The following is a 13,785-nucleotide window of genomic DNA, read 5'->3' as shown; positions in this document are numbered from 1 at the left end:
GAGGAAGCGTATCTACCGTGTCCGATCCAAAACTGACAATCGCACTTCTATCTCGTTAAGAAATGTCTACTCTCCTCAGATATCACTGCGTTCTATCTCAGACCAAGCAATTTATATACGAGTCTGCCATAGTGTCACCAGCCTCAAAGGCTGAAACAAGATAAACGTACCAAACACTTTTTAGTCCCACTTGACTAACCACAACTGCTTCACTTGCGTCCCAGAAAAAGGCAGATATCCCGCAATAACCCCCCCGGGACACCCATTCCCACAATCCCACCCTCCCGGACCGTACTCCTGTGGCGGGTTTCCTCCACCATCTAGAATCATCACATCCCCCGCCCTCGAGTTAACACCGCACCAATACAAATCCTGCGGGCTGTTCGTCACCCTCGCTTGATTCGTGATGCAGTCCGCTCCACAGATCGTGGCGGCGCAGTCGTAGCACGTGCTGACCTCGCCGTGGAAGAAGGTCCAGAACGCCGCACCGTAGAGAAAGAGGTTGGAGCCACCGTCTGGTCGCCGCCTAATTTCGTATCACCCTTTGAATCTACAGCAATCGGGTTGCCACCGTCATGAGACGGGTTCTCAATAACGATCTGGTTATTGCGATCGCGACCATCGTTGGACGAATCATGATATTTGATCACCGGGCCCGAATTCGTCGATGTTGAGTCGAGGATAATAATTGAGCCTGGTGGTCCCCCACTACCGCCATCTATACCAAGGCCGCAGGTGTCAAATTTGGCATGCTGAATGACTGCGACAAATCCGCCCGTGACGGAAATCCCCGTGGTGCACTTTGAGAAGGAGATGGATTTGAAATTGACTTGCTGGTCCGAATTGCGGATACCCACGGCGCCTCCAACGATAGTCTGCAGCAATTAGCAACGACTCAATGAATCATCAGCCGGGGTTGACTTACAACATCCGTAACAGCCGTGGTGGAACCTTGGTCCAATGCAATACCAATATGACCTTTGGAGTCGGTCGGCATGTTGATTTTGATATTGGTAAGCTGGCACGCTTGAGCAACTCCCCATTGCAGAGCAAGAACAGTAGTATCAGGTGCAACACTCGTGGTGTCAATGATGATGTTCTTCATTGCAATGAAGAAGGCTGTGGTCCCTGACGAGTCATGAGTCGCATAGCCGTAACCGTTCACTACAGTGCCTCCATTGAAATCGGACGATGCTTCGAACGTCGGCATATTGTTGGGGTCTCCGACGAGGATGGTATGCAGTCGCAGGTCCAACTGTTTGGTGAATTTCTAGGTCCCGCCCGGGACAAACACCTCCGCTGGACGAGTGGTTACTTCGTCGTTGTAGCGACTCCCGCCGTTCCCGTCATTGTTGATAGCGTTTTGCAAGTTCTGAGTGTCATCTGCGTTGCCGTCCCCGACTGCGTTGTACGACTTCACGTTACGGTAAACGGGATAGGTGAAGTCACCAGGAAGGAATGGAGCGTAGCCTCTGGCAGCTCCGGTGTGATCTTGCTGATCTAGCCAATAGTCTGTTGGATTGCTACGACAGACCCGCCGCAGGATGCTACTTTGATGGGAGAAGCGGGCTGAAGCACAGCTTGATCAAGAGGACTATCCTTCCTCGCTAGGAAATAAGGTCTGCTGGGTGAGGACTGGACGGTGGCAGCTACAATGCCGGCAACGATGAGCGTCGTTATGCGCCATGAGAAGTTGGAAAAGCTAGGCATTGTGGAGCGTTTGTTCAAGTAAAAACATTTCTGCAAAGGTTCCTGCTTGGTAGAAGATTGAGAATGATTCTGGACGATTAGAGCATTGAGGGACAAGAGATCATGAGCCGAGGTCGAGAGAAAACATGACGCTCACATGCACTGCTCAAATGAGCGGCGCTTTCAAGCTTTTGATCGTTGAGTACCGACAGCTTTCCCAGTTGGACCCAGCTTTCCAAGCCTTGCCAAGGGGCAATTAAATCTGAGCGCAGAGAAACTCGCAACTTGATTCCAACATTCATGCATTGTGAGCATGTCTATGTGTATGCTTTCCAGAGCGCTTTTGCAGTCTTTGCTTCCAGACCGCTGCCGCTCGGCCTCACTTGGGTAGTAAGACTGGGATGAAGCTGAATCCCAGCCGCAGCGAAGGATTGGCGAAGCATCCTTCCGTCACGGCGGTTCGATCCTCTCACTCAGCTGCGCCCTGCGTCCTCACGTTCATGAGCAGTGGCCTCTTTTTTGAGATTCAGCTAGGAAGAAAGTGGAGTCAGGGTGGAGAAGCTCGCCGAATAAATTACTAGCTTACCTACAGCAGAAGCGTCATGAGATTCATGAAGAATGCATCTAGTGAGCCACCGAGTAAACGCGAGATAGTGAATGCGTTGTCAGCAGGTGCTGCGTTGCGTATAATACATTGTCAGTCTCGTAACTAGTATAAGCGTTTCGCAAGAAGAATCGCATGGCCTTTGTCTAAGAGAGATAGCTGCAGTGGCTGTTGGTATATTATACTGCTTCAAGTAAAGTTGGGCGAGAATACAATGATGTTTCCAAAGTAAAGATAGATGATCAACATTCACACTTCTCTCACCCTGCTCTCCGCCGCCTTTTCCAGCTTCACGTGTCTAACAGAAAGTACTATCTGAAATTCGCCTTGTCTTTTGCTTGAGACCATTGCTAATGACAAATTGCCAATAGACCTCAATTCAGCCATCCAGGGAGCAGCCACGGGGTGCTTCAACCCAGCCAGTGAGGCGGTTGGCGATGTCTGAGCTGTAGCAGTGTGTCGCAATGCCCTTGCAGAGGTCACCGGAGCCGTCGACCGCGCCTGAGTTGTAGAGTCTCGTCGCAATATAAAATGCCGTGACATCATCTTTGTCGGATTCGTTGATGCACTGAGCCAGGCCATCGCCGTCGTTTGTACCAGCGGAGCCCTCGCGAACCATGCGAGTCACAACATCTTGGGGACAAGGATTTTGCACTACACCAGTAATATCGCTGTTACAGGTAGCATTGCCGTTGTGGTCCTGCATAAGGCCAGGGTTGCGAACGCCATAATTTGATGTGGGTACGCGAACGCAGCCGCCCGACTCTTGCATGATGATGGCGAGGATGAAGCGATGGTCAACTTTGGTCTCAACAGCAACTTGTTGGATTGCGTTGTAGATGGATCCAACCTCGGGTCCATCGTCATTGGCTTGTGAATACTGAGAGCAAGAGGAGAACATGATTTGCTTGTTGTCATTGAACCTGGGCAGATCGTTGTCAGTCAGTGGTCTCCTTGTTCAGCCAGTAGTCTCGGCCACATCAAGACGTTCTAGAAGGAGTTCGTACATATTCTCAAACGATACCCACGCAGAACGAGGGGGAAACTCGGAGCCATCGCCGCAGTATTGGGTGTAGCTGTCCTTACCCGCTCCCACACCATCCGTGTTGTTGATTGAAGAGACGGCAATTGCTCCGTTAGAGACCTGGCCACCAGTCGCAAGAATGTGCTCGTATGACGTGTGCTTGGACTGAAAGTTGCCTTTGCGATTGCTAAAATAAGGATCGTGGGAGGATGCAGGTTGTATCATTTCAGTGTTGAGACGAAGGCTTTGAACACCGTTCTCGCAAACATAGGGGCAAAAGGACGTGCCTGGATGACCGAGTATTGCCTGCCCCGTTGAACTCTTCGAGCATCTGTCAATTCATATCAGCTGCTTTCCTGCACCAGAACAGGCACTGGAGATGATTCACTCCGCTCTGCAGGTGAAGGAGCTGAGATCTCGTGGCTGCTCCAAGAAATTTGGAGGCCCCATGATACCTGCCTGGACTTGCTGGAGACATGCTCGGAAAACCAGAGCAGACACGAAGCTCTGGTAATTTGCCATCGTAATACGAAGTGTTCAGTTTTTGTAGAAATATAGAAGGCCAATGATAGTGATTTCAACGTGATCTTTGTACTTTTGGGTATGGACTTTGCAGCAGCGAGATGAGACGATTTAAAGGAGAACGCCGAGGCTCAATATTTCTTTGCGGGTCAAAGCTAATGGACTTCATCGGCCTTGGAACCTTACCAAATTTCATTGCCGATGCTTGCCGAGGGCGAGAAAAACGTTTTGGTCGCCTGCTGACCGTAGATCGACATGCATGATGCATCTCCGATGGCGTACAGTAAACGCAGACTTTGATCATATGCCAAGATGATGGTCTGGTCTGGTGCTTTACGCCTTCATGACTCCAGCAGAAGCTGTGAACGGGATTGTTTCTCCGCATGACGCAGACAAAATTTGTCTGGTACGGCAAAGGAAGCGAGGGCTATGAGTCTCAGCAGCTGACTGCGACAGAACCAAGCAGCATCATTTTGTCTCAAATCTTTAATCTTTTTCGCAAGCTACCCGATTCAATAGAAATTGGTGGTGCCCGTCTGCAGGTCTGATCATAGGCGTCCTTCCACGCCCTGAACTGATTTCCCCAATAGGAACGAGATCGAGCCCATGGACTGTAAAGTGTTTTGAGTAAGCCAGGTGCATGAGCGACGAGTCGATATGTAGACCGGGTCAAAAGCTGAAGGAAAAGAAAGAATAATAAAATAGGAGGGGAATTGATTTACTGCGCGCTTATTAGCTCATCGCGTTACTAAGCTTTCGGTCCACTAGCGTACATCTGGAGACTTGGCGTCATTACTTACTGTCAACTTGGGCATGTGCTCTGCTCAGCTCTCGATGGCTTCAGATAATCCGTGCGCTCCATGGGAGCCTGGCACTGAGGCTCGCATAACCAGCCTGGTAAACCATGCACGGGATCGATGCCTTGCTTGGGCCACCAACGAAGGATGAATCATCGACCACTCACGGCTGCACGAGATGAAGGGTCTGAGAGGGCGTTGAAGCTTCGTCATGGGGGACGATGTAATTACTCGCGCTCATACCCCATTTGTATGCCTGGTGAGGGCATTGCCACTGGATTCATGTGGTGAAAATAGTATACTGGGCTGTACGAATCCTTTGGGATTTTACACCGCCCCAGCGTTTCATACTTGTGGATTTCAGCTTTCCTCCGAAAACTTTGAAGGACGTGCAACGTGAACACGTATGAGTTTTTTATGTAGAAGTTTATGAGCATATAAAATCATCAAGCCTTCCTGCTAATCGATTTCCACGTTTTACACTGGAGAACTTGAGACTGCGAACAATTATCGACATCCTAGAAAGATGGCGGGCCCAAAGTCTGTATTCGCGCATTTCATTGTAAGCCATGCGGACGCCAAGATGATTGAAGACGCCTTACTGACCTGCTCAAGGTTGGCAATGCCAACGCCTACGGCCAAAGCGACTGGGTAGGCGACATGCAATTGGCGCAAGCCGCCGGTATCGACGCATTTGCCCTCAACGTCGGAGCCACCGACCAAACAACCACGACTCAAGTACCACAAGCATACGCTGCGGCCGCACAAATCCGATTCAAAGTCTTCCTGTCCTTCGACTACGCAGCGCAGGGACCTTGGTCGTCCCAGGCTGTCGTCAACACTATCCGTACTTACGCCAACAGCCCAGCTCAATTTACGGTGAATGGGTTGCCACTTGTATCCACATTCGAAGGGACAGCAAAGGCCAGCGATTGGGCCACAATTCGCCAATCGACTCCACTGTTTCTCGTTCCAGAGTGGACGAGTATTGCGCCTAATGACTTCAAGTCATCTGACGAGCAATATGTCGATGGTGTCTGTAGGTCGTCGACTCTCATCTCGTTTCTGGACCCCAGTGTCATAGACTAAATCGCCCACTAGTCAGCTGGGACGCATGGCCTCAGGGCGCCGTTGACAAAACCGATGACTCCGATTTAGCTTGGCAGTCAGCCGCAGCTCCCAAGGCCTACATGATGCCAGTGTCTCCGTGGTTCTATACCAACCTGCCAAAGTACGGCAAGAATTGGGTCTGGCGAGGAGACGACATGTGGCACAATCGCTGGCAGCAGGTGCTCCAAGTGCAGCCTCAATTTGTAGAGGTGAGCATCTCAGAATTTCGTTGCAGCTCTGCACCTGCCTGAACTGAAAAGGAGATTGACGTGATAGATTCTTACCTGGAATGATTATGGTGAATCCCATTATATTGGCCCCATCAAAGAACAGGGTATCCCCCAGGGGGCGCAAATTTACGTGAACGATATGCCCCACGACCACTGGCGCGATCTTCTCCCCTATTACATCCAAGCCTACAAAACTGGGCACCCTGGCATCACGAAAGAGAAGCTTCACTTTTGGTACCGTCTCTCACCCGCCGCCGCGGGCTCCAGCGACGGTACTGCAGGGAACGCGCCTTGGCAACCATCCACAAGTCCCAATGTCGTTGTCCAGGACAAGGTCTTCTTCACCGCACTCCTTACAAGCCCTGCGACAGTGACGGTGCAGATTGGAGGTAACGAGACAGATATCCTTTCTTCGAATGCGGTCGGAGCGTTTCATTCGTCTGTGCCATTCAACGGGAGGACTGGAGCCGTGACGGTTAGCATTGTGAGGGGCAGCGATGTCGTGGTCAACGAAGTAGGCCCAGCTATTACGAACAGTCCGCCCAATGGCTTGACGAACTACAACGCTTGGGTTGGAGGTTCTGGATGATGCTCACAGTTTGAGCCGAGAATACCGAATTTTTTTGCAAGCACTACGGGCAAGGACCCGGACACGAACTTTCCAATTAGTATATTCGATGAGCATGGGCAGTGCTCGTCAGGCCAGGGGCCTTGAGAAATCGACCAAAAACATCATCGTGGCGAATTCTTTGCCGTTGGAAGTTTTCTTTAGAACAACCATAACTAAAAGTAATATATTATAAGTTTCATGCCCCAAATCGACGTACAAAAAAAGGAAACCAGCGCCTCACGTTGCCACTTTTCCTTGCAAGCTCGCGGTCACCAATCTTGACAGTAGACATGATAGAAGAGCGAGGAGTCAAGCACTCAGACCTTCGACCTCATTTGAATCGAAGTAGTCGGATCTACTCACAGGTGTCCCCCCATCACCTGGAAAGCCAGGCGAATTAGCATTCGATCTCGCCAGTCTAGCTAGCCCGCAGAGGATGACCTTACAAGCGTGCGGGTTCAGACGCAGAGTCAATGTTTGCCAAGCTCGACGCCACCGGTCAAATTGTACGTGGGGCACCCGCTGCTAGGGTATGGTATGAGAGACGAATAGACTTACAGCATGAGTGACCACTCTTGTTGAAATATGCATGTGTGTGTTCCTACTCAGATGGGGGCTTAACCTTAATCCTCTGGTAGGGGTCACCTAGGCCTTCCCTCAGGCGATTGGACGGTTATATTGGATTGAGTACTTAGCATGTAGCTGAGATACATATATATCAACTTGAGTACCCTCATGGCGAGCCTAGCGTATTTGTTCTAGGCACACATTCATCGATCCTAGTCAGGATCATCATGGGAGTGGGAAGGACAGTAGCGTCCGATGAATCGATGTTAAGGCTCTATTGGATCCCCGTGAGATGAAAAGTACCAACGGGGTCTTAACGCACGTCCATACCGCATGAATGGCGAAGGTTCAACGATCTTAGTTTTCAAACACTGCAGGTAAGGGGGTTGAGACGTCCCGGCAATGCTAGGAAACCTCATGCCGAGAGAACTAGAAGCCGACGACGTGGTATCTAGAATAGACCGAATCGACTCGCGCAGCGTAGGAGATAGTACTGACGGTCGCAATCGATAGAGAACTTGTATATCTTCGTAGAACGGACAGTCGCGGATGATCGAATACTCCACCATCTCGAATCCCCCGCCCAAGATCTTGCCCCATGTCGAAGGGCGAGTCGAATCGAACCAGACAGCGCTCATTTCGAACGGGCGCGAATGATGCAGAGGACGTCTTCCGTTCTTGGGTTAGACTAGTAAACACAAGCTCCCGGGGGTTAGATCTTCTGGCTTTGCAGACCGCTGAAGCAGCCGCGGATACGTCACCCACAGCTTGGTCTTGAGGGCACGAAATGTTTGAGCACAGCTTATGGGTTCTTTGGGAACCAGACTAGTATAGTACAATAAGCTGTTTTCTGACGTGTGGAAGTGGAACCATCAAACCTCTTGGTGGGTAGTATCTTACAGCTTACGTTTGCAGTCAATGCAGTTGAGGATTAACACATATCTCAAAGTATTCTTCGTTAACAGAAGAATTTTCATGAAGATAAAGAAGAAGGGCATGCTAATAGCCCCCCCCCCCCCCAAACAAGGGTTTCTCACCTGGTGTAAATTCTGGAATAAACATCGGTGTTACTTCACACATGATTTTCTCCCAACCTCCATCGCCAGAAGGCTTTGGACACATAATTGACATTCGATTTCAGGTCACTGCCGTGTACATGGAAGGGCCTCTTGGCGCTGACGCTGCTGTTGTTTATATCCGGAGCGGCGGCTAAATGCCTTACTTTCCGGGTAGGCGCAAATTCGTGGTATGAACGTCATCGAGGACCGTTTGCGAAGAAGGAGGCGTTGATCCGCGGGAAATGGAAGCAAAGTTGCCAGATTGTTTGGATACCGATAAGAAATAATTCCTCAAGCCGACTAGAATCCTGATGTACTCTACGCATACTACATTCATAGCGAGCTTAAAAGCATGATCATGCTCGCTGCCTTCCCCTGAGATTTTTATATAAAACAATCACCAAAAGCTATACACAGCCCTCCGGTTCTCTTCGTTCAGTGCCCTTTACCCTTAGAGACTTCCACAACTCGCAATCACTACCTTCGAATTCGGCGTCCCATCAGGTGACCCAACACTCTCAATAGCATCAACAAATTCTTTGCCCTCAATCACCTCACCGAAAACGGTATGCTTGCCGTTGAGATGAGGGGTGGGAACAGTGGTGATGAAGAACTGCGATCCGTTGCTACACGAATTCCGAACTCAGCATTCCCAGGGCTAGCACATGGAAGCGGAATCAAGAGGGTTTAGGGCTTGACGCACGTATTAGGCCCTGAGTTGGCCATTGAAAGCAAATAAGGCCGATTATGCTTGAGCTCAAAGCTTTCATCTTTGAACTTCTCACCGTAGATAGATCTGCCGCCGGTACCCTGTATCACAAATATGGAACCGTTAGCAAGCTGGTGCACACAATGCATAATGAGGCCTCAAGTAGCATCACCACCTCGACTGGCAAGAGATTTCACCCGACATAAATCAGAGCAGTGCACATACATTACCCCTCGTAAAATCCCCACCCTGAAGCATGAACCCGGGGATAATCCGATGGAAGCTACTACCCTCATAGCCATACCCCCTCTCATTCGTGCAAAGAGCGCGGAAGTTTTCGGCGGTTATTGGTACGTCGTTGTTGAAGAGCTTGAAGACGACTCTAGCCGGTGGGCCTGAGCAGGTCAAGGGGTTAGAGCTGGTATGGATTGGTTGAAGAGACATGGGTGGGAAGCGGCTTTACCATTGTTCACAGTGAGGTCGAAGTAGACCTTATAGGACTTTGGAGCAGGGTCTGGAGGGGCAGATGACATGCCAGTGGAGGCGATGCCGGTCGTTGGGTTGGTGGTGGACTGGGCCGGTTGCCGGTAGGTAGACTGCGATGGCTGAGAGCTTCCTGTGCCATTCCATTCCTTCAGTATCGTATGATCGAGAAGTTGGGACGAAAGCACGTTTACAAGCGAAGGAAAACTTGAGGGAGAAATTACCCGCTTGGCTACTATCGCCCTTGTTTTTGCGCTTGAGTTTGTCTAGGAGCCCCATGATGGCTAATGTATGGGTCTTATATATTTTCGAATCTATAGACTTTGGGCGAATTATGTCTGGATTTATACTGTTTTGAAGAGGTGAAATGTTGATATTTCCAAAGATGAGCTGGAGACAAAATCAGGGAAACAGCAATGATGCGCATGTGGCTGAGCTAGCGTTACACCAAAAAAGTGTAAAGGGGAGGTGGGCCTGCCAGTTAAGTACTCCAGTTTGGTGCACATACGACGGATGTCTTGAGCAGTAAAACCCTGCCATCATGGCATTGCTGCTTCTATGCGGAATACATTCGAGAGCTGAGGTGGTGAGGAACCATAGATGCATGAACGTTCTGCTTGCAGGGCGGCGCTTTTTGGATCGTGACTAGGACAGGACCCCTAGCTAAACACACGGCATTGAAGTCACGGGAGTTTCCTTGCTGTCAGCTCAGGCTACTATTAAAACCACGATACACAAATCACATAATCATACAATTTGACGAATTGTTCGCCACAAACGTTGCGACCTTCGCTCCCTTTCGCACTCCCTTGGCAGTGGATTTGTACTCGCTGCCAATCCTATCTCCAGGCGTACCTGGAAATGTGATCTTCGACATGTTCAATAGCTGCGTGGGTAGCTCTATTGGCGGTGAGGAGGTGTGCAGACCGCATACTTGAATTTGCATGGTAAGTGGTTGCTGGGACAATTGCGCGGCGGATATCATGATGGCGTTCAATTGGCGAAGATTCGTTTCGGAGACTGGCCCGCGAATATGAGAGGAGCCGTCTCTGAAAGAGACGGCGAACTGGTTTGATTGGCTGGGTGAGAGGGTGATATTCTGTTCTGTTAGCAAGTCAAATGACCCTTATGCACCCTGGAAATACGCTGGAGCTGCGAACTTACATCGACGCCCAACTTGCCATGCCTTCTCAGCAGCTCTTCCAACCTCTGATACTCAGAATCCAAATTGCAGCTGCTATTTCCGTCACGCCATTGAGCAAACCACGTCTTTTTAACCCCTAATGTGACCAACGTTGGCGTACGGCTTGGCTGTTCTAAATCGATAAGTCTCTCCAGGCTTGGAGGTATCGAGCTCCAGGCTGCACGAGCAGCAGGGAATGTGGCGAAATAGTTGCCATTGGGACCAATCGACACTTTGGTCTGTGCCATATCCCAGGGTTTTGATGCATGGAGTCGAAGCCATGATTCTAACCTGTCATAGGCGGCCTGTCGTGCAGTCCCTAAAATCACCATTAGGTTTTTCCGTAGAAAGGGAACGGGACTTGAAAGATGCATGATTGGGTAAAATGATGGAAACGAACATGACTTACAGAAAGAACCATGTTTCAGATATGGATCTTTCTCTCGCCTTGTGATCCATTTCATTTGCCCATCTATGGCTTGGTACCCAAAGAACCAGTCAAGGCTTGGCCCTAAAGTAACACACAAGGGGCGGTTGACATCCGTGAGCTCGGGAAAATCGTTGGTTGCACGCGTCCAACTATACAGACAAGAAGATATGAGAAGATGGAATCACAGCAACGAGAAGACGTGGACTTACATTACGGAGGAGAGTGGTCTCTCAGGGGAATAGAAGTAGAAATCACCTGTGAAGCCAAAACAGAAGGTCAAATCTGACATGTCGGCTTCGAAGAGGGGCAGCAAGACTTATTCAATGCTCAAGATATAAGACATGATCATTATGATATTGTCCTCCAACCTGTTAGCGCAATCTCTACACTGCTGCTCCGCCTCACCGGGTCAGATTGAAGATACGTTGGTAGCCTGATGCCTTTTTTTAGAAACCATTTGCCGTGTTCCATTTTATATTCTAATGCATAATTTTATGCACATTTCTTACATGTGTGTAATGTACATACATTACTTGTACGAGTATTTTTGTAGACGAGATCTTATCTCTTGGCAATGAAATACTTGGTCTTGGCATGGATCGACAGCCAATCCATTCCAATCTTCAAATTTCGCATACCAGCCCCTGCAGCTGACAGCCCCTATTTTGGTCTATCACCGCCAGGAAGGGTGTGAAGGGGGGAAGGGGGGTTTCAGTGGAGTCGAGCTCCTTATCTCTTCTTCTTCTCATCACTGTCACTCCTTCACAGCGTTGCATAGAACCACAGCTCTTCAGTACCACCACACTCCTTACACAGGTCACACAAGGTCACACAGGGTCACACAAGGTCACACAAGACCAAGAACGGTTATACATAGTCAAACACGGTCACAGACGTCTCGGAAGTCTCACGATGTCGCTCCTTCTAGCATCATGTCTCACACTCCTCCCCTACCTGTTGAATCCAGCTGTCGCGCAGACCTGGACATCCTGCAATCCTCTCAACGGCACCGACTGCCCTCATGACCTAGCCCTCGGCACATCGAATGCCTCCTTCACCCTAAATTCTACCTCGTCCTTTGAATCTTCCCTCTGGAACACCACTGCCGGCGCCTTAACTTACAACTCCTCAGGCGCCGCCTTCACTATCGCCCAAAAAGGCGACGCTCCCACAATTCAAAGCAAATTCTACATTTTCTTTGGCGAAGTCGAGGTCTGGCTCAAAGCCGCCCCGGGTCAGGGGGTGGTCAGCAGTGTGGTATTGCAGTCCGATGATTTGGATGAAATAGATCAGGAATTCATCGGCAACAACAATACCCACGCCGAGAATAATTATTACGGGAAGGGCAACACGACCGATGCATATGAGAGGGCGAAATGGTATCCTCTACCCGACGGTGGGAGTCCGACCGAGGGGTATCACAACTACACGACACGGTGGACGAATGGGAGTTTGGAGTGGTATATTGACGGTTCCATTGTGCGCACGCTGGCGTATGCCGATGCGAATGGAGGAGCGAGCTACCCGCAGACACCCATGAACGTCCGCATAGGCGTCTGGGCCGGCGGGGATAACGAGAATAGTAATTACACCATACAATGGGCTGGCGGGGAGATCGATTACTCCAAGGGCCCGTACACGATGTTCGTGCAATCGGTCCGCATAACTGATTACTCCACTGGCTCTGAGTATAAATACGGAGATACAACCGGCACCTCGCAATCCATCCAGAGCGTCCCCGGTAACTCTACGGCCCTAAAAATCCTCACAGCCCCACCTCCCGAGAGCGTCACCCAGCGCTTCAACGGCCTCTCCCACGGCGCGAAAATTGGTATCTTCAGCACCGTCGTCGCTGCTATTGCAGTCTGCGTCGGGATGTGGGCGCTCTGTTGCGTCAAGCAAAGGAGGGCTGGGAAAGCGGAGAGGAGGGTAGCAGACGCCATGTATGAGAAGGATACGGCGGAGTTGATGGCATATCGCGCAAGGATGGGGAAAGGTGGGTATGCGAGTGAGAGAGAGATGGAGGATGAGTTCTGATAGAACCTGTGGCCACAGGGGTTTAATATGGAGGAGCCATAATGTCAACAGCATTTCAACTGGGAGCTCGGAGGACCAACCTGTAGCTGGATCTAAACGGGTAATATAGAGCTGCCTTTTAGATTTATGATATCAATGGCATCGTCTTGTGGTGTGATTGGTTCTTTGACAGCTCCGCTGTTGCCGAAGTCCTGCAATCATGGCTGATATCCACTGCTGTAGTTGAGAAGGTGGTAAAGCGCTAGATGAACACTCTTTACTGACATATCGACAAGGGTCATTTCCAACCTTCGCTATAAGCATTTACTACTGTCTCTCGATTCCACAACCCGAAAGGGTAAAGACAAGGTCACATGCAAGGGGGGAATAACGAATCATGTTATAGCATACAGACAAAAGCGCTCTAAGATGGAACGACTGATAGTCCCGAAGGCGAGCAACCTAAGTCCTTCAGCATACGACGGGCAATTTTGACTGGTATGGCAAGTACTATACCTGAGTCATGGATTACGACTGGCGATCCGATGTGATTGGCAACGGGCTGGCAATGTCCGAGATGGATGACCCTACATAATACGAAGGCGAGCAGTCTTATGTGCGTCTACACAATGACTACTGCAGCATTCAGAGCTCAACAACACGTCAGTAATATAGATTTACAATCTAGTGTTTACAAAGTCAGGATGACTGCTTTAGCACCATGGCAAAAAGCCAGGCAAACTAAGTTCCTCA

General features: G+C 49.9%; 6 protein-coding genes across 6 annotated transcripts; 2 read left to right on the top strand and 4 right to left on the bottom strand.

Moving 5' to 3' along the window:
* Positions 1-386: 386 nt before the first annotated feature.
* HO133_003860 (uncharacterized protein) lies at positions 387-1,710 on the bottom strand (the record flags this gene model as incomplete). Its single annotated transcript, XM_037294782.1, has 4 exons — positions 387-875; positions 926-1,255; positions 1,316-1,495; positions 1,552-1,710. 4 exons carry the CDS (start codon positions 1,708-1,710, stop codon positions 387-389), a joined length of 1,158 nt encoding a protein of 385 aa, XP_037149470.1.
* A 962-nt stretch (positions 1,711-2,672) lies between these two features.
* On the bottom strand, positions 2,673-3,839 carry HO133_003859 (uncharacterized protein; the record flags this gene model as incomplete). Its single annotated transcript, XM_037294781.1, has 3 exons — positions 2,673-3,216; positions 3,301-3,648; positions 3,706-3,839. 3 exons carry the CDS (start codon positions 3,837-3,839, stop codon positions 2,673-2,675), a joined length of 1,026 nt encoding a protein of 341 aa, XP_037149469.1.
* Positions 3,840-5,162: 1,323 nt separating this feature from the next.
* On the top strand, positions 5,163-6,565 carry HO133_003858 (uncharacterized protein; the record flags this gene model as incomplete). The annotated part of the gene is made up of 4 exons (XM_037294780.1): positions 5,163-5,198; positions 5,252-5,675; positions 5,738-5,955; positions 6,023-6,565. The coding sequence occupies 4 exons, from the start codon at positions 5,163-5,165 to the stop codon at positions 6,563-6,565; spliced, it is 1,221 nt and encodes a 406-aa protein (XP_037149468.1).
* Positions 6,566-8,662: 2,097 nt separating this feature from the next.
* Positions 8,663-9,682, bottom strand: HO133_003857 (uncharacterized protein; the record flags this gene model as incomplete). Its single annotated transcript, XM_037294779.1, has 5 exons — positions 8,663-8,837; positions 8,915-9,021; positions 9,146-9,315; positions 9,384-9,536; positions 9,628-9,682. 5 exons carry the CDS (start codon positions 9,680-9,682, stop codon positions 8,663-8,665), a joined length of 660 nt encoding a protein of 219 aa, XP_037149467.1.
* A 460-nt stretch (positions 9,683-10,142) lies between these two features.
* On the bottom strand, positions 10,143-10,834 carry HO133_003856 (uncharacterized protein; the record flags this gene model as incomplete). The annotated part of the gene is made up of 2 exons (XM_037294778.1): positions 10,143-10,502; positions 10,568-10,834. 2 exons carry the CDS (start codon positions 10,832-10,834, stop codon positions 10,143-10,145), a joined length of 627 nt encoding a protein of 208 aa, XP_037149466.1.
* Positions 10,835-11,928: 1,094 nt separating this feature from the next.
* On the top strand, positions 11,929-13,053 carry HO133_003855 (uncharacterized protein; the record flags this gene model as incomplete). The annotated part of the gene is made up of 1 exon (XM_037294777.1): positions 11,929-13,053. The coding sequence occupies one exon, from the start codon at positions 11,929-11,931 to the stop codon at positions 13,051-13,053; it is 1,125 nt and encodes a 374-aa protein (XP_037149465.1).
* Between the last annotated feature and the right edge of the window lie 732 nt (positions 13,054-13,785).

The sequence above is a fragment of the Letharia lupina genome (genome assembly GCF_014066315.1).
Source record: "Letharia lupina isolate WasteWater1 chromosome Unknown contig_18, whole genome shotgun sequence".
In the NCBI taxonomy this organism is placed as follows: Eukaryota; Fungi; Ascomycota; class Lecanoromycetes; order Lecanorales; family Parmeliaceae; genus Letharia; species Letharia lupina.
The sequence above is the reverse complement of the archived record's forward strand: the minus strand, read 5'-3'. Positions and strand labels throughout refer to the sequence as shown.